The sequence below is a fragment of the Pimephales promelas genome, chromosome 13 (genome assembly GCF_988280905.1).
Source record: "Pimephales promelas chromosome 13, fPimPro1.hap1.1, whole genome shotgun sequence".
In the NCBI taxonomy this organism is placed as follows: Eukaryota; Metazoa; Chordata; class Actinopteri; order Cypriniformes; family Leuciscidae; genus Pimephales; species Pimephales promelas.
Genome location: NC_142781.1, coordinates 25,727,123 through 25,746,303, shown reverse-complemented (window position 1 = coordinate 25,746,303; position 19,181 = coordinate 25,727,123). Strand labels below are relative to the sequence as shown.

Here is a 19,181-nt window from a genome sequence, read left to right as displayed (position 1 = left end):
GGTGATTCTGATAAGGAAAATAAAGGCACTTTATTAGTAATTTTGACCCGTATAAAATTAAATCTAGATGAGCAAACAACAAATGAAGCATAAACAACAGCATTCTTATGAATGCATCACAACAGACACGCGCTGCGACATTATATTTTATGTTATAAGCGTCTGTGTGAGTTTGAATATAATTTTGTGTGTATTTTATAGCCGTACTGAAAGCAACAAACTATCAGATCTTCAAAATAAAAAAAAAGTGAACAAGAATTTTCAAACTGTCATTTCATTGTTAACAGACAAGTGTATTTCATGACAACAATTGTTTCAGTAAGTGATTTGAACCAATTACTTTATGTGGGAATCATTGGAACAAAATACATTTGATTTGTACTCATTTGATTTGTTCAAACCTGACCTTATAACTTGTTTTTCATGTATGCCAGTGATGAGAAGCCTAGTGCATCTTTGCCCTATCCTGTCAATCTCTGTGTGAAATATAAAACTGAGTGCGCACCAGTACTGTTTGAGCTACTGTTTGTTCATCACTGTTTCATATATTGGCTCTTTGTCCAAGGAAATGTCCTTATATACAGCAAGAACAAATATTCTCTCCTTCTCCAGTGCCACCCTCCATTGCCGAGGGTCCCACTAACATCACTGTGACTGTGAACGTCCAGACCACGCTATCCTGTGAGGCCACTGGCATCCCTAAACCCTCAGTCAGCTGGACCAAAAACACCCAAGCCCTTAACACTGACCAGAACCAGAATATGTACAGGTTCAGCCAGGTTTCCTCCCTCTCCTCTTATCACCTCTTACTGTATCATCAACCAAATGAGCATTCCTCCTGGTTTGGCTCACAATATGACCCTGATGCTCAACATTGCACAGTAAGACACTTGAGATTCATGCTTGTATCCAGTTAATCAGTTTGTAATCTGTCCTCAGGCTGTTGTCTTCAGGCTCTCTGGTTGTCATCGCACCTACAGTAGAGGACACAGCGCTGTACAAGTGTGTTGTATCCAATGAAGCAGGCCAGGAGAGCCGAGAAATTCAGCTGACTGTACATGGTGAATCCCTACTGCCATATATGACATCCATTTATATAAGAGGTTCCATCTGAAATCGTATGGTCTTATTTTGAATAAGTATTTACTTTGCAGATGCTAAAAAGTATGTTATATTTCTATATAGTATGATTGTGTATAGTATAACTGTGATCCGGACATGCTATATTTAGTTTGTTGTCACTGTCATGTGACCTACCAGCATCATTTCACTACTATTTACACTACTGTCCTGTGGCCTCATGGGATAGTAAAGTGTCCATCACATGCACACTTCAGAATCTCGCTGGAAGAAGTAGGTCATTCTGTTACTTTTTGCCTAGTCTTTTATGAGTACTGTGAATTTGGACATTCTTTTTTAAGTATGCGATTTCGGACGCAGCCGAAGTGTGCATTTCAGGATCACGTAATATTCATTCCCTTCCACAGTTCCTCCTTCTATTGCTGATGAGGCCACAGAGCTTGTGGTGAGCAGACTGTCCCCGGTGGTCATTGGCTGCACTGCATCCGGAGTGCCTCATCCTGTCCTATACTGGAGCAAAGATGGATTGAGACTAGCTAAAAAGGGAGAGGGCTATACGATACTACCGTCAGGTTAGCTTTATGTAGTGACAGTGTGAGAAAAAGGAACATTTGATGTTTGAAGTTAATCTAACTGTTACATTTCTATTTCCTTGGTTTCTCTCAGGTCCTCTTGAGATCACAGCGGCAGATCTGAGTCACTCAGGCCGTTACTCTTGTGTGGCCAAGAATGCTGCAGGCACAGCACACCGACACGTTCAGCTCACAGTACACGGTATGAGATATGCAGAAACACTTAAACATATCATGCTTTTAAATATGACTCTTAATTTTATTTTTGTCTCATATGACAAATGCCCATCTGTGGCTCCACATTCATTTCTCTCTATACCATTTATGCAATGAATAATTGTCTGCATTTACATTTTACAGAACATCCTGTGATACAGTCACACCCATCAACACTGGATGTGATTTTGAACAATCATGTGACCCTGCCCTGCAGAGCAATGGGCTCCCCTCACCCAACTATTACCTGGCAGAAAGAGGGTATCAACATTTTTACCACAGGTAAAAGCAAAATCGGGCATGCCATGGCGATAAGTGACAAGCTAATCATATATTCTGTACCATTTAATTAATTTCTTAATTATTTTAATTAATGTATATAATAATTCTGTGTAATTTAATTAATTATATATAATTATATTGTATTACATACACTACCATTTAAAAGTTTGGGTTCATTAATAATTATATTATTTTTTGTCTCTTATCATTGTTGAAAACAGTGTTGCTTAATATTTTTGTGGAAACCTCAATTTAATGCAAAGTATTAATTTCTTTCTTGTAATTATTATTTAAAATGTTATGTTTAATTATGAATTGATTCATTGAATTCCAATAATTTGACATCATCAGGAGGTGGTTTTACAGTGCTCCCCAATGGTGGTCTGCAGATATCTAAAGCCAGAGTTGAGGATTCTGGCACCTACATGTGTGTGGCACAGAATCCAGCAGGCACTGCACTAGGGAAAACCAAACTCAGAGTGCAAGGTTAGGCTTACACATAGGCTGTAAGGAAAATTAAGATCTGTATGAAATGGTCTCTCAAATGTTATTTTTCACTTCTCTTGCAGTACCTCCTGTCATAACTTCAGACATAAAGGTGTACACTGTGGCACTAGATGCATCTGTAACTCTGCAATGCCACTCAGAGGGCTTCCCCACTCCTTCGATCACCTGGTACAAGGACGGGCAGCCACTGAGCGAGTCCATGCACCAGCGGGTCCTCAGCACAGGGGCGCTGCAGATCGCCTTTTCCCAACCTGGAGACACAGGCAGATACACCTGCACTGCTGCTAATGTAGCTGGAACCACCAGTCTTGAAATGAGCCTTACTGTACACAGTGAGTCAGTGAGATACTGAAATAGATGGACTGGATTGTTTCCAAATATACATTTTGGATACAATCCAGTCATTTTGGCAACTCATGATTTATGTGAATTATAATAATAATGTCATGCATTTATTTATTTGTTTCTTCTCCCTCTCTACCTCAGTACCTCCTTCCATCCGTGTAGGAGAGTCAGAGGTGTCCGTGGTGGAGAACACCCAAGCTTTGTTGACCTGTGTGGCAGATGGGGTCCCACAGCCCACCATCACTTGGGAGAAAGATGATATTGCACTTACGGACACCACTGGAGAATACACAATCCTCCCCACTGGAGAGCTGCTCATAGACACTGCACAGGTCAGAGTCCCAATCTTTAAACTGCTTGTATTCAGAGTGTTTACAAATTGTGACAGTTTTTGTATGTAGCCTGAGGATTCTGGGAGTTACACGTGTGTTGGAACCAACTCAGTTGGGCAGGACAGTCACACCATTGATTTGTCCATCCACACACATCCAGTCTTCACTGAGCTGCTTGGGGATGTGGCGCTCAACAAGGGAGAGCGCCTCCTGCTGGCCTGCGGCGTCACCGGCATCCCTTCACCCAAGATCACGTGGGCATTCAACAACAATATCATCCCTGGTATAGATCATCCCTTAAATTGAGCCTACAGATTTGCATCCCCTGTAGTTCAGCACTATTAGTTATGCTGCATGTGTCAAAAAAGTATGGTTTCTGCCCACAGCCCAGTATGGTCATATTAATGGCCACAGTGAGCTTGTAATTGAGCGTGTGAGTAAAGACGACTCGGGAACTTATTCCTGCATGGCTGAGAACAGCGTGGGATCCATCAAATCTCTGGGATTTGTCTTTGTTAAAGGTATATCTCCACTTCTATTAAATGATGACCTACTCTGCTTGTCCATTGTGAAAAAACTTGAATCTCTTGTCCAATTTCTCCAGAACCACCAATAATAGACGGAGATGTTCATTCAAATCGCATTGAGCCCCTGGGAGGAAATGCCATACTTGACTGTGAGGTGCGAGGAGATCCTCTGCCCACCATCCAGTGGAGCAAAAAGGGCATCAATGTCCAGATAAGCAATCGAATTCGTCAGCTTGACAACGGATCTCTAGCCATCTACGGCACCGTGGTACACAAACACATCACAACAGTCCTGACTGCACACACTACAATCACAGACACAACTGCACACATGAAAAGCATATAAACTGCTCTGCATTTATTTCTTTTAAAGGGATGATTCATCCAAAAATTTAAGTTTAAAATTTTTACTCACTCCAATGTAGTTCCAGAAGATATATTTATTTAACTCTTGCAACAGAATGCTAATCATATCGAAGCAAATGATATACTGAAAAAATTTTAAGTGCTTACCTGAGTCAAATATCTACCTTATTATGAAGTACATTTTCTGCATAAGTTTTCCATTTTTGTGTAGGGAGGCATATAAAATTAACCTTCAAAATCTGCTTGCAAAATAAAAACAATATTTATTAAATGCCTTACAGATCAAGGGGAAAAATTGACATACAGCATAAAAAAAAACATTATTACTATACAAGAGGGTTAATATAGTTACAACGTTTTTGCCATCTATCCTAGATTTTTTTTAAAAATCCTTCATTTTCTAGATGTTTTGTATTCATGTCCTTTTGTAACGTTTTATACGGTAAAAAATAATTAATGGTATCAATTTGTAATTTTTGTAGAGCGAAGATGCTGGATATTATATGTGCGTGGCCACAAATGATGCAGGAGTGGTGGAGAGAACAGTTACACTGACCTTACACAGTAAGTCTACAGTAGAACACCAAAATGAATCCTTAAATGAATTGAATTAAATGAATTAATTTGAATTATTATCCAAAATGAATTAATTTGCAGTAAAAGTCACTTAGAATACTCACACAGAAAATAAAAACCTTAATAAGGATATTTAAAAAAGCACTTTTACTTTAAGTTACTACTGTGTTAAGGTAATAACATTAGTGATATTCCATAGGTTCTCCTACCATCACAGTGGAGCCCACAGAGACAGTGGTAGACGCTGGTTCCACAGTGGTGTTAAACTGCCAAGCAGAGGGAGAGCCTGTGCCTGTCATTGAGTGGTCCCGTCAGGGGCGCCCCCTGTTGGGTAATGAGCACATCACCACACTAAATAACGGTTCTCTTCGGCTCAGTAGTGCACAGAAAGAGGACACGGCTGAGTATGAGTGTGTGGCAAGAAATTTGTTAGGCTCCGTGCTGGTACGCGTGACCCTAACAGTGCGAGGTGAGCTTTGGACTTTTGTAAGTATTTGCATGATATTATAATGGGAGATTGAATTATGTGTGTTTTCACAGTTCATGGAGGTTTCTCTGAATGGATGGAGTGGGGAGCCTGCAGTGTTTCCTGTGGTGCAGGAGTGCAGAGGAGACTGAGACAGTGCAATAACCCAATTCCTGCAAACGGAGGACGTCACTGCATTGGTTCAGCAAGAGAAACACGGAGCTGTCAAGGCAAACCTTGCCCAGGTAAATTAGTTTACCTTTTCATCCCTTTTGCTGGGCTCTACATTGTGAGCATTTCACCATTTGTGAGTGAAAATTGTAAAATTCCTATTTATGTCCCTATAGTGGATGGTAATTGGTCCGAGTGGTCTTCCTGGGAGGAGTGCTCTCGTACCTGTGGTCAGGGTAACAGGACTAGGGTGCGGACTTGTAGTAATCCTCCTGCCCAGCATGGGGGCAGAGCCTGTGAGGGCAAAGCAGTGGAGGCCATTATGTGTAGTATAAGGCCATGCCCAGGTGAGTGGAGGAACATATCTTCTCCTGCTTACACATATCTTACGCATATCTGTCTTTATCAGTCTGATTGGCTTCTTATCTGTCAGTGGCAGGGAACTGGGGTGCCTGGTTGCCTTGGAGCCCTTGTAGTGAAACGTGTGGCAAAGGGATGCAGACAAGACTCAGACTCTGCAACAACCCTCCGCCCTCATTTGAAGGACCCTCGTGTGAAGGACCTGACTCACAGACACAAGTGTGCAATGAGAGGAATTGCCCTGGTAAGCGTTCTGGTGAATATTATGATTTTTTTATTTGGAACGAGTTTGGAACGTCATGAGTGTGAATTTCAAAAGACTTATCTTTTATTCTCTTCTTCAAAAGTGGATGGCAAGTGGTCTTCCTGGGTAAGCTGGGGTGCGTGTAGTGTTTCTTGCGGAGGCGGTACGAGGCAAAGGACACGTCTCTGCGCAAGCCCCACTCCCCAGCATGGGGGACGGCAGTGTGAGGGAAATGACATCCACATTGATTTCTGCCACAATGAGCCCTGTCCCAGTGAGGAAATACATTTTACATATGGTAAACACACAGACATGTTGGTGTAATTAAGAAGGCTATAAGTTCAAATAATCTGTCTTCATAGTTCATGGTAACTGGGGTCCATGGAACAGCTGGGGCAGTTGTAGCAGGACCTGCAACGGTGGACAAATGCGTCGCTACAGAACCTGCGACAATCCTCGACCAGCAAATGGAGGCAGAGCGTGTACTGGATCAGACTCTCAAATCCAGAAGTGCAACGCAGCCAACTGCCCTGGTAAAGCACTCATACATACAGTACACTACCGTTTAAAAGTTTAACATCAGTCAGATTTTTTTGTTGAGATTTCTTTTCAAAGAAGTTTCTTAAGCTCAAAATAATTTATCTATTTTAATATATTTTAAAATGTCATTTATTTCTGTCATTGGCCGTATTTCAAACCATTCTAATATGCTGATTTGATGCTCATTTATCATTCATTTTAGTATAGAAAGTTCAAAAAAAGAACATTTATTTGAAATAGACTTTGGTTTTGTACCAATGTAAAATATTTACTGTCCCTTTTGATTAATTTCATGCACCCCCTCTGAATAAAAGTAAGTTTCTTGCAAAAAAAAAAAAAAAAACACACTTTTTACTGACGGCAAAACATTTGAACTGTAGTGTATATTGCACAACAAATACCCAGTGGTGTCGTACAGGGTATACGCAGGTATACAGCGTTCTACGGCGTTGAACTTCTTTTTCAGTTGGCATTGCGTATACCAACTTCTTAATCCCCTCTGATGCGCATCATTTATTTGCTAATCCAATCTCGTGAATAAAAATAAATAAATTAAGAGTATACCCACTTCTCCAGGCACCACTTAATCACTGCAAATACACATACTCTGTAGTTGCTTTATATTAATAAATATACAAGAGAAGCTACCTACATTTGGGATTATGATTGACAAAAACTTGAATGGAAGATAACTGATTACACCTTTCTGTGCTCTTTCTATGTGTGTGTGAAGTTGATGGTAAGTGGGGTTCATGGGAGTCCTGGGGTGAATGTTCAGCATCCTGTGGAGGTGGAGAACGGACACGTGTTAGACTTTGTAACAATCCATCGCCTAGCAACAGCGGCCGACCCTGCCCAGGAGACTCCACCCAGTTATCAAGATGTAACATACAGCCATGTCCAGGTATAGTTACCACTAAATATGTATGGTTCTTAATCAAGAATTTTTTTAACTATTTAACATGGTCTTGAGGTGTGTCAGAAATGAATTTGTATTAGTTTCTTTTTATTTTCATTAGTTTATTTTTATAATTATGACTTATCTATAAAATCTAATCTAATACCATCATGTTAACAGCGCACAAAACGCCTCTGCACTTATTCACAGTTTCGCTCAACATTGGGACAGGAGAGGTGTCAGTCAATAAATGGGAAAACAAATTAGCTTGATTTACTTATTTGAAAAAGTAACCCAGATATTTTGTTGTTTATTTTAAAGTAATTCAGTACTTTTCTCACTACTTGAAAAAAGTAATCTGATTACATAACTCACTTAATGCGTTACATACCTACAGTACAACACTGAGGGAAACAGTTGTTTGACAGCTATAGATCCACTACAGTGACTGTAGTAGATACATAAATCTTTATATAGGCCTAGAAAAGAATGAGAGACCTTGACAAAACACTTTCCCCAACCACTGGTTATTTTCTGACTTTGATTTTACGTTAACTAAACAAGATATGATTGGACTCCATTGTCTGAACTTTTCTACTTTTCTCTCTAAGGTGGCCCTCAGAAAGCGAGAGGAAGTATCATTGGGAACATTAATGATGTGGAGTTTGGCATTGCTATCCTCAACGCCACCATCTCTAGCAGTCCCACTGGAGGGAGAGTTATACAGGCCACCATCACTAATATACCCAGGAGTCTGGGTCAGTCGCTGCTGTTTAGTTTTTGTTACGAGCAGCAATGCATCATATTTAATATTCCAAATGTAAAGTATGTAAAGTATTTCACATTTTTTGTGGAAATCTTTATGGCTTGTAGGTGAAGATTATGAATTAAAAACTTAAAAGAAAACTGTCATTTAAGTTGGTGCTTGTATATGTTCCGCTAAATCGTCCAGGGTCTGCTATGAGGAAGTTGATCTCCATCCTGAACCCCATTTACTGGACCACAGCACAGGAGCTGGGGGAAGCTGTCAATGGCTACACCCTCACAGATGGCATCTTCAGACGTGAAACTCAGGTGGAGTTTGCCACAGGTAAGAGGAATCAACTTGACGTGTAGAAATCCTTGTAATCTGCATTTTTCCTCAAAGGTTTCTTTGTTTAATTTGTTTGTGTTGACTATAGGAGAGATTCTCCGAATGACGCATGTGGCACGAGGGCTCGACTCAGATGGAGCGCTTCTGTTGGACATCGTAGTAAACGGACACATTTTGCAACTGCCCTCCAATGCAGACATCAGTCTCAAGGTTGATTCTGACATTACTGAATTCATAAACTTTTTTATAAACCTTTTTATTTGTTGAAAATAGAAAATGCTAAACAATGTAAACTTTATCACTCACATTGAAATATATATTTTTAAACTCCAGGACTACACTGAAGACTACATCCAGACGGGTCCTGGTCAGTTGTATGCTCTGTCTACACGTATGTTTAGTATAGACAGGGTCAGCGTCCCTTACTCGTGGAATCATACCATCACATACGGACCTTCCAGAGGAAAGATGCCCTATCTGGTGCAGACACTCCACGCCTCGGCGATCAGCGCTCTGTACCGACCACTAGAAGAGATGCTGGAGTTTTCCATCCATGCCACTATTGCTAAAGGTACAATACACTAATACATTAGGAAATAATTTCATTTAGTATCTGTGATATATCAGTCATTATACTGATCGATTTGATTTGATTTGAAGATATCATATATAAGCTTTTTCAATGCTGGACTTCTGAAATACTAAACCTTTTTCCATTTTTATTTTCTAAATTACAATCTTTTATAATCCAGTGCATCCCTAAATATCATTAAATTCTATCCTATCATTATGTTTTAGTTTTGGTTTATTTAATAGTTTATTTGAGTTTTAAAGCGATCCTTCTTTAATTACAATATAATTTCGTCCTCAGGAGAGCGCAGTAATCAGTGTCCCAGCGGTTTTCAGCTGAACCCCGCTGGGCCATACTGTGCAGGTACAGTCAGACAGTATTGCTTTTACTGTATAATACAGATAATAGTCTCCATTTGTGAATATACGAGTTCTTTCATTGATGAGATTCTGTCCTTGCTTGTCGTTTTTTTTTACTGATGAAGATGAGAATGAGTGTGTGGACGGAAACCCCTGCTCACATGCCTGCCACAATTCTATAGGCACGTACTACTGTTCCTGTCCCAGAGGTCTCGCCATCTCAGCTGATGGTAGAACATGCCAGGGTACGGACGTTATTTTAAACTGTAATAATATTTCACAATATTAGGGTTTTTATTGTATTTTTGATCAAACAAAATGCAGCCTTGGTGAGCATAAGAGACTCCAACCCCAAATTTTTGAATGGTAGTGTATGATGTGTTATGTAATCTAAGCTGAACAGTTGCTTTAATTTCTGTTTACCATAGATATTGATGAGTGTTCACAGGGTGGGCACATGTGCCATGATGGACAAGACTGTGAGAACACCATTGGCTCATATCGCTGTGTGATGCGCTGTGGGCGGGGGTTTAGGAGGACAGCTGATGGGCTGAGCTGCTTAGGTGCACAATTGTCCCTAGTTTTTACGTTTGTTTATGTATATTATTCATATATGTATTTTTGTATGGCATACTGCATTTTATATTAATTCTCTCTGTTAAATCTTCATGCTAGCATGCATTTCATTTGCTTTTATCTGGCTTCTACAGATGTGAATGAGTGTCAGGAATCCAACCCTTGTCATCAGCACTGTCTAAACACCATTGGCAGCTTCCGCTGTGCTTGTGAGCCGGGCTACCAACTCAGGAATCGGCGCTGTATTGGTACATCAAAAACCTGTCTCCTGGTTTATAGTGTAGTCTTGCTGGGTTTGTAAAATGATCCAACTGAAACTAATGTGCTGATGCTTTCTCCTCAGACATCAATGAATGCAAACAGAGAGTGTGTCGCTCAGATCAACAGTGTAAAAACACACGTGGTGGATACACTTGCATTGACCTCTGCCCTACTGGCATGACCAAAGGAGACAATAGCACGTGCATAGGTTTGTGAAGATCTTGTTGCTTATGTTTTGGGGTGTATATATATATATATACAGTACATAATTAGATTATGATCAAATAAAATAATACTTTTTTGTTCTGCTTGTAGATATTGATGAGTGCCATGACGGCACACATCAGTGCAGGTATAATCAGATCTGCGAAAACACCAGAGGTAGCTACCACTGCACTTGCCCGAGGGGGTACCGCTCTCAGGGTGTTGGCCGCCCCTGCCTTGGTACGTAATGTCCTCCACACCTAACTCTAATCCTCTCCCAACAACCCAACATCCCGGGCTGCTCTCTTGCCAAACGCCAACCTGCATCCCTCCCTTCATCTTTACCTACCTCATTCTTTTGCTACAGTTCATTTCTGTGTACCAACCCTCACCTAAACAGCATTCAGAACCTGTGATATCACTTCCTTCCACACAGCTTGCTTATATAGACCAACATTACTTTTGCGTCTTCGAAGGGTAACGCCCCTTTTTGGAGGAAAACAAACGGATTCCCCTGAGAGTTTCTTGATAGCAAAAATGGCACAAACATACTGTACTCTTTGCCGGGCCGAGGACCGTGAGCGGTATTTAAAGAAGCCACTGGATGAGGGGTTACAGAGGTGTCCCTTTGAAATGGTAGAAAACTGGATCAATGACCCCACGCAGTGGCTAAATATGGACTTTTTTTTTTGTCATTAACACACTCCCAGTATGACAAACTAGATGATGAGGCCATGTCACTTGGATCATATTTAACTTGATTTAAGCTATTGACATAGTTTTGTTGTCGACTAGCTATACTATACTGTTGAAATAGTGGCAGGCTTGTGTCTAGAAATGGCTAGGACTTTGGTTTACAGTGTACGGCAAAATATGTATAGGACCAATGTGTATACTATGCATGTATGGGGCTGTCAAATTGGATGTTGTGACATTACATTACGCTATCCTATCTAGCCTAGAGGGCTTGATCTAGGCTTGTTTGTGCTGTTACAGTACATGCAGCCCAGTGAGCAGTGGTCGAAAAGTCATATAGTCAATATACCATTTCAAAGGAATAGCTTCTTTGAGTTCGTAGCGTTTTTAGCTATCAAGAAACTTGAGATCTAGACCGAGTTCTGTTCTCAGAACAGAGAAACTGTTCTGAACTCTACCCTTCGATGACGCAAAAGTAGCATTGGTCTATTGCTACAGTGCTTTTAAACTAACCAATATAACCATAAGAAATAGAAGGCACAGTCACTGATACCAAATCAAGGATCCAAGACTCTCTGAGCTGCTACAAATGTAATTGTGAGTGATATTACACTGGCAAGTAGATTCACACTCACTGCAAGGCCAGCACGACTATAATGACTCTGTCATTCCTCTATCTGTGTCTATCATCTTTGACCTTACCCTTCAACTTCCTGCTTGGGATTATCCCCAGAAGTGCTATGCTTTGCTGTGGCAATTTTTGAATGTCCTTTAGTGACAGTTTTTCTTCAGCTCTGAATTCAGAAAATGAATCACTGAGTTAACTGAATATAATGTAAAGTCCCCTTGTAGTCAATAATTTTATCCCTAAAAACTTAAATTAGCTTGAATGTAACTACACCCTTGCTTAATTTAGTATGCGTGGATTCATGAATATGCTAATGAGCCGCGCCTAAAAAGAACAATAATATTTTTTGCATGAGAAACTTGCTTTTGAGGGAAATCTACTCATGTCCAGTATTTTTTTCTCATCCCCTTCTTTTTCTTTTCTTTTGATCTGTCCATTTTAATTTTAACTCTATTTCCCTACCTTTTCTTTTTTTTACATTCTTTTCCCAAATTTCTCTATCTCTGTGCTGGCCTTGTTGTGAGAGCAGACATAAACGAGTGCGAGCTGGTACCAGTGCCCTGTGCCTATCAGTGCATGAACAGCCCTGGCAGCTACAAGTGCCTGTGCCCACCGGGGCTCCACCTGCTGGGTGATGGCAAGTCCTGTGCCGGACTCGAGCGCTTGCCCAACTATGAGAGTTTCTCATATGGGTACAGAACATCACAGTCCTCCTCTGATCGAAGCTCCTACCAGCAGCGCTACCATAGCCTGACTTCCCAGAGTTACCACTCATATGTCCCCATCGGGGGGCGTCACGTGGCCAACAGACCGAACAATGCCCCATCACGCAGTCGTAGGGATACTAATACCTGCCCTCCTGGTTTTAAGGCAAAAAATGGCCAGTGTCTAGGTAACTACAAGAGTAACTGTTGATCTGTAGTGGAGTTTGGATTTCATGTCAAATGCTACGTATTTATATGTACGATATGACACGTTATATTGTATTCTTGATCTTTAAACCGTTAGAGTATTGTAAACTGCTACTATTACAGTAACTGATAAGCAAATGTATTAAATTGTATGTAGTGTGTATGCTGTGTGTGCAAAATGTAGATTTCTAAACTATTTCTCAGATTTAATGTGGTAAGTCACAGATTTTAAAGGATAATATATATATATATATATATATATATATATATATATATATATATATATATATATATATATTCAATGTCCTATTAGTCATATTGGAGACACTTGCATTGCATGATTTCCAGAAAATTGCCCATCAATAATTACCCATCTTGTGTTTGTAGATATTAATGAATGTGAACAGAGGGATACATGTCAACATGAGTGTATGAACACACCAGGCAGCCATAGGTGTTTGTGTCCCAATGGCTATCGCCTTATGAGCAATGGCAAAACCTGCCAAGGTAAGAATTTGAAAAAAAATCATATAATACATGTGCTAACTAGGGCTGGGCAACGATTAATCGCGATTAATCGTGTCCAAAATAAAAGTTTGTATTTACATAATATATGTGTGTGTAGTGTGTATAATTATTTTGTATATATAAATACACACACATATATGTATATTTTTAAGAATATTTGCATGTATATACTGTATTTATATTTTGAATAGAATTTTTTTTATATTAATAACACATTTTTCTTAAATATATACATGCATTTGTGTGAATTTTTATATACAAAATAATTATACACAGTACACACACATATATTATGTTAACACAAACTTTTATTTTGGATGCGATTAATCGCGATCAATCATTGTCCAGCCCTAGTGCTAACTTCTCTTGTGAGCAACCTAACAAAATCTAAAGAAAAGTCTAAATATATTACTAAATATAAGAGTTTTGTATTGCAAAACATTTTTGGTATTTATATGGACAGACATAGATGAATGTCTAGAGCAGAACATTCAGTGTGGTGCAAACAGGATGTGTTTCAACATGAGAGGGAGTTACCAATGCATCGACACACCTTGCCCTCCCAACTATCAGAGGGATCCAACCACAGGGTGAGACTGCCACTATTTTCTTTGCAATTGTCATTTTTTACTTAGTTGATCATTCAAAATTAAGTGAGTTCTGCTTCTCCTCTCAGGTTCTGCCTGAAGAATTGTCCACCCAATGATCTGGAGTGTGCCCTGAGCCCGTATGCACTGGAGTACAAACTGCTGTCCCTGCCCTTCGGCATCGCCGCCAATCAGGACCTGATCCGGCTGGTTGCCTACACCCAGGATGGAGTCATCCACCCCCGCACTTCCTTCTTAGTGGTCAACGAGGACACAACTCTGCCCTTTGCCCTCCGGGACGAAAACCTCAAAGGTGTTCTGTTCACCACTCGGCCTCTGCGCGAACCTCACACCTACCGCATGAAGGTACGAGCCCTGTCTTACAGTGCCGACGGAGGAATAGAGTACCAGACCACCTTCATTGTCTACATCGCTGTCTCAGCCTATCCGTACTGAGCACTTTACTACATCCCACAGCCTACAAAGAGAGGGAATGATCAGAGGTTGCGCTAAAACAAAAATCTGTCATTTCATGAATTTTTGACAGATAAAAAATAAGGAATCTGGTCTGGTCACATTAAGGGTTTCTTAATGGGATACGAAAAGGGAAGAAAATTAAGTTTTGAAGCACCCCTGTGAAAATAAACCAGGACAGAGACATGAGAGAGGATTTTGGGAGAGAAACAAGAGATTGTAAGTGGAATAAATTGAGATATTCATCAATAAATCAAGTGACGAGTTCGTGAGACCAACGTATGTTTAAGAAAAGGCCAAAAAAGACTTAGAGAGCTCATGGCACAGATGTTCTTGTGATATTAGTGGCGTTTCAAATACAACAAAATCAGCCATATCAGTAATTTACTGACAGATAAAAACAGAGCATGTGAGAAAATTTACAACCGTCCATATGGATGAAATCTTTTATAGCGCAACCTCTGAGAATGGTGCCGTTTTTGTACAAGCATGACTGCGACCTGTACATCTTTGTATGAGAGTGTGTTTGTGTGAGTGCAGATCCGCCACTTGAAGAGATTCTCACAGGTCGTGTTGACGTGTAAGGCCTTGTAGGCTGGAAGAGCGCTTTTGCAGAGTCCTGATGTTGCTCTCTGGAGTTCAATGGTGAGACTTGAAACCAGTTTTAAGACCGCAGGCGGGTTAACGGTTCGGCCACTCCTCCATCAGAATGTACAGCAAGACTGTGGGTGGCGTTATAGAATACAGTCTACCTATTAAATTATTGGGAATTGCTTGAATATATGAAAGAAACTCAATTCCCTCCATTGCTTTCTATGAAATGAGATGGGGAAGATGTTATCAGTTTAAATTTGTGTGTTAACATGATGATGAGGTTTGAGTTTGATCCACATCTGCAGTAAAAAAATGAAAAGGAAGTCCACCTCAGGTAAGCACTACCTTTACTCAAGAAGTGAGTATTGTCAACCAGTAACTAAGCACATAATAGCAATTTCTCATTATCAGTACAGTTTATACACATTTGGAGTTATTTTTTTGTTTTTGTAACTTTGTCAGTAATCAAGGTGTATTCTATTGTCATGATATGTATATAAGTATTTGGGTTTTTTATTTGTAATACTATGTTGTATTCCCTTTTTTATAAAAAGCAATAAAATGTACAATCTTTTTTTGTTTTTGTTGATACATTCATTCTAGAGCTTCAAAACTCGATTATTCATTTCCCAGCCAGGGATGGATGGGGGGGTAAATTCTGAGCTCACAGCCCTTTCTTTTTTTACTTAAAACTTTTATTTCAAATAAATGCCATTTTTTTAACTTTCTATTCATCAAAGAATTCTGGAAAATGTTTCTTGAGCATCAGTTCAACATATCACAATGATTTCTGAAGATCATGTGGTGCTGAACACTGGAGGAATGGCTGCTAAGCTGCTAATAGTTGTTATTTCGCTGACAATATTAATTTTTAGAAAAAATAATCTTACAAACCTGCAGTTTGTAAAAACAAAATTGACACATTCATGCTTTCAATAGCGATTTCAATATTCCAACATATATAAATAAAAAAATATAAAAGTCAGGTCATCAGGTGTATATTTAACAATTTATTATTCAATCACAAAAGCACAAACATAAAAAAAAATGAATATTTTGTAAGGCAGTCATTATACCGGTTTGGTTTATTGAGTGTCTGCACTGTCATTTGTAGAGGCAGGTCCCTGATCAGACGATATGTCTCAGATCAGACTGGATCAGTAATGATCTGCTTTGAGGCAGTATTCAACAGAGTTGGCTTAAAAACATCTCCAGACATACAATGGATACAGACATATGCATTCTGACACACATACAATAACAATGGTCCATGTCAATAAGTGCTTTGGAACGCTGAAACAGGTACACTGAGACAAGACATTAATAACAGCATTAGTGAAAGTCACAGATTAGTGAGATGACTACATCGGCTAAGAAAATAAAGCATCTGTTTCAGATGATGCATAAGATCAACAATGTAACTTTGTCTTATACGAGCTTTGCTTATGAAAAATTCAATTCTACGGGATAACGTCTGCCGATTTAGAACAAACGAGAGGGGATCAGTGACAGGAAGGTTTAATGCACTCATAATCCGACAGTCAATGTGGACAGACGTAGTGCCCGTAAGACACACCGACCAATCTGTGACTGTTATTTTAGTCTGCATGTGTGAATGGCTTGAAATGAATAGAGGTTACATGGTGTAAATTCATAATAAACTTAAGATTTTATAAAACTCTAACAAGTTCCTTCTATTCAGAATTGCTGAATACAATACAGAAGAGCATAGAAAAGTATTCCTGAGAGAAGCTACGTTAAGTCTAACATACTACTGATGGCACGGTAATGCGTTTTTTTGACTATGTGAGTGAAGAGTGATATAACAGAAGAGGGCAAAAAAAGCATTGAAATTTGATGAGAGGTCCTCTTCAGTACCCTGTGGAAAGTCATCGCTTTGTTCTGAGTGTCTCGGCAGGTTGTTGTTGTTTTCTGTGAGCTGTGCTAATCGTCTCGCAGTTTACACAGTTTTCCTGGCTGTTAGGACCCTCACGATAGAGCCCACTCCACCTGCAGAGAGAGCCTGAGGAGAATTCACAATTGAGCAACTGGCCTCTTTTAGGAGCACAACACACCCGCTTTGCTAATAAAACATGTTACTATGTTTACTATTAACCCTACCTTTTCATGCCACTGCAGCAGGACAGCGCTGCTGTTCTCGGACGGCCGCTCAAAGCCCTTGTAGATGTATTTCATGAGCAGGTCCACTCCATTCTTGTCCAGAGACTGAACTCCCTTCTCTATGTCAGTACTCTTGAAGGAGCTGAGCACCTTCAGCACCAGACCTTCAGCACGATCCTACAAAAGGTCAGATCAAATCTGGTTCCTATCACTTCACAAGTATGATGCATTAATTGAGAAGTTGCGTGTTCATAATTATGTCAATAAGCAAAATGTCAAGTCACCGTCATTTCTATAGCACGTTTAACAATATAGATTGTTTCAAAGCAGATTTACAGTGATAATAAAAAATTAAACGGAGATTGTTTTGGCTTTACAGGAACTCTAGAACAAACACAAATAATGCAACATTTTCTATACAATTTTAAATTCTGTTGAGTTGAAAAAATGCTATGATTTTCTATAGCTGATCAGAGGAAAATACTTTTTTCTTTAAGGAAAAAAGTGCCATGGCTCACCTTGACGTTCTGATTCTTTGTGTTGATTGGTGGATTTTTTAACACTGCCTGCAGGGCACCCATGAGGTTCCCTCTGCAGAGTGCGGTTAAGAAAAACACTGTATACTGTATAATAACACAATTTCAACATCTATGCATCCTGTGGACAGGCTGCATTTGAGATATCACGAGACAACCACAGGGACTAAAAAAAAAACATTAGAAACAGGAAATAAAGCCCTGGGTACTCCAAAATGGACATATAAGGACATGAATTTAACTTCCTTGTACTAAAATAAAGCACGTTTCAAATTACAGAAACGTTTTAATAACCCACACAGCCTGGAAAATAATATGTTGTAGTTAATTTAACCGCATCTTTTTGCAGAGACACTTTTATCAAAACAATGTCTGGAATGTCAAGACATGCCTGGACATTTCAGAGAACTGAATGAGACTACTGTCCGTTCATGATGCAACACTATAGGACATTTGTGACTGGATGAGTGTTCGTCTAGTAAATAAATGTAAATGAGTAGAATAATGCACACAACCCAGTTCTGTGTGTGATGATGTACAGAAATCTCTAGGCCAGCTGGTCTATCAGGCAACTCATGAATTATGAACAATCAGTGCATGACATGCCATGCCATGACATGATAGCGTGCTGCATGAAAACAAAATAATTAAATAAAAAAAATGAAGTGCTTTCAATTATTTATTTATGCACACTTTATGGAGCAAAATATTTAACTGGCGAATTACGTCCATCACTGATGTCATAATTACCCACTCAAGCTTAACCACACGGAGATGATCTGGCTCTTAAAATGAAAGACTTTATCAGATCATGCACATGTTGGTTAATAAAGAAGGATATTGTCTGATGAGAGAATCCACCTCTGCCTCATCTGGACCCAGCTGGTTTTCTCCCCCCTCTTCCTCGTCCACAAACTTGTTCTCGTCGTATTCATCCACATCCACTTTCCGGAAACGATCGGACACCGTATTCTTTGACATGATGAACGCAACTTATTCCCCGTCTGATGTTAAGTTAAACGCTTTTGCACGGACACAATGTAACAGTTCTCTATGCTAAACGAGCCTGGCGGATCCTGCAGCCTGCTATCGTGTCAGTAATGATGGGATTCCATCACTTCCGCATAGAGCGCCCTCTATCGGGTACAGCGGAGGTGAAGTTCCTAAAAAAGAAAGAAAAGGGGGAAAAAAGCACTAGGGGTCCTCAGCAAATTTCTAACGGGTCTGCAAGACGACTTGAAATCATTTTCTGCTTCTTATTCCTTCCAGCCTATAATTTCAATTATTGCTCCTGCCTGTAATTTAAAATAATAATATAAAATGTAATGCTAAAATATTATTACAATTAAATTAATTATGTTTATTTAATGGCAACAGTTATTTTGTTAATATGCAGTGGTGGTCAGGTAACGGTAGATGGCGCCAGAACACTTTCGCTGTCTTTAAATGTTTTCACACTTCAAAACGGTGGGAAAACGTAGGCTAATCATTCAATCTAATCGTATTGTTTCACACTGTTGCTCGGTAAGTAATCCTACAGGTTTCGAGATTTCACACTAT

The 19,181-nt window shown here is 39.6% G+C and overlaps 2 protein-coding genes across 3 annotated transcripts in view; one reads left to right on the top strand and one right to left on the bottom strand.

Annotated features, from left to right (window-relative positions):
- hmcn1 (hemicentin 1) overlaps positions 1-15,537 on the top strand; it is a 78,695-nt gene extending 63,158 nt beyond the window's left edge. Inside the window, exons 75-107 of one of the 2 annotated variants that reach the window (XM_039692269.2) lie at positions 613-769; positions 940-1,061; positions 1,488-1,652; positions 1,747-1,854; positions 2,013-2,150; positions 2,502-2,636; positions 2,720-2,989; positions 3,144-3,334; positions 3,404-3,617; positions 3,721-3,855; positions 3,939-4,129; positions 4,710-4,791; positions 5,003-5,272; positions 5,344-5,514; positions 5,617-5,787; positions 5,874-6,044; positions 6,148-6,318; positions 6,407-6,577; positions 7,318-7,488; positions 8,094-8,240; positions 8,435-8,572; positions 8,664-8,785; positions 8,909-9,146; positions 9,447-9,509; positions 9,631-9,750; positions 9,934-10,068; positions 10,216-10,329; positions 10,425-10,550; positions 10,658-10,786; positions 12,400-12,762; positions 13,169-13,288; positions 13,773-13,899; positions 13,986-15,537. In XM_039692269.2, coding sequence (XP_039548203.2) covers positions 613-769; positions 940-1,061; positions 1,488-1,652; positions 1,747-1,854; positions 2,013-2,150; positions 2,502-2,636; positions 2,720-2,989; positions 3,144-3,334; positions 3,404-3,617; positions 3,721-3,855; positions 3,939-4,129; positions 4,710-4,791; positions 5,003-5,272; positions 5,344-5,514; positions 5,617-5,787; positions 5,874-6,044; positions 6,148-6,318; positions 6,407-6,577; positions 7,318-7,488; positions 8,094-8,240; positions 8,435-8,572; positions 8,664-8,785; positions 8,909-9,146; positions 9,447-9,509; positions 9,631-9,750; positions 9,934-10,068; positions 10,216-10,329; positions 10,425-10,550; positions 10,658-10,786; positions 12,400-12,762; positions 13,169-13,288; positions 13,773-13,899; positions 13,986-14,352 — 5,513 coding nt within the window. In that variant the 3' untranslated portion in view covers positions 14,353-15,537. The remainder of the gene's footprint in view (positions 1-612; positions 770-939; positions 1,062-1,487; positions 1,653-1,746; positions 1,855-2,012; positions 2,151-2,501; positions 2,637-2,719; positions 2,990-3,143; positions 3,335-3,403; positions 3,618-3,720; positions 3,856-3,938; positions 4,130-4,709; positions 4,792-5,002; positions 5,273-5,343; positions 5,515-5,616; positions 5,788-5,873; positions 6,045-6,147; positions 6,319-6,406; positions 6,578-7,317; positions 7,489-8,093; positions 8,241-8,434; positions 8,573-8,663; positions 8,786-8,908; positions 9,147-9,446; positions 9,510-9,630; positions 9,751-9,933; positions 10,069-10,215; positions 10,330-10,424; positions 10,551-10,657; positions 10,787-12,399; positions 12,763-13,168; positions 13,289-13,772; positions 13,900-13,985) is intronic. The other variant, XM_089118739.1, reaches the window with a different exon arrangement.
- Positions 15,538-15,954: 417 nt separating this feature from the next.
- arpc5b (actin related protein 2/3 complex, subunit 5B) lies at positions 15,955-18,749 on the bottom strand. Its single transcript, XM_039693247.2, has 4 exons — positions 18,463-18,749; positions 17,604-17,676; positions 17,086-17,262; positions 15,955-16,987 (listed from the first exon to the last, which is right to left on the bottom strand). Exons 1-4 carry the CDS (start codon positions 18,600-18,602, stop codon positions 16,925-16,927), a joined length of 453 nt encoding a protein of 150 aa, XP_039549181.1. The 5' UTR covers positions 18,603-18,749; the 3' UTR covers positions 15,955-16,924.
- Between the last annotated feature and the right edge of the window lie 432 nt (positions 18,750-19,181).

Excerpts from the sequence above, each read along its gene's own strand:
- arpc5b (XM_039693247.2), bottom strand. The coding sequence starts at position 18,602 with ATGTCAAAGAATACGGTGTCCGATCGTTTCCGGAAAGTGGATGTGGAT. Across the intron at positions 17,677-18,462 it reads GTGGATTCTCTCATCAGACA|AGGGAACCTCATGGGTGCCC; the intron begins ATATCCTTCTTT and ends CGCACTCTGCAG. Across the intron at positions 17,263-17,603 it reads CAAAGAATCAGAACGTCAAG|GATCGTGCTGAAGGTCTGGT; the intron begins GTGAGCCATGGC and ends GACCTTTTGTAG.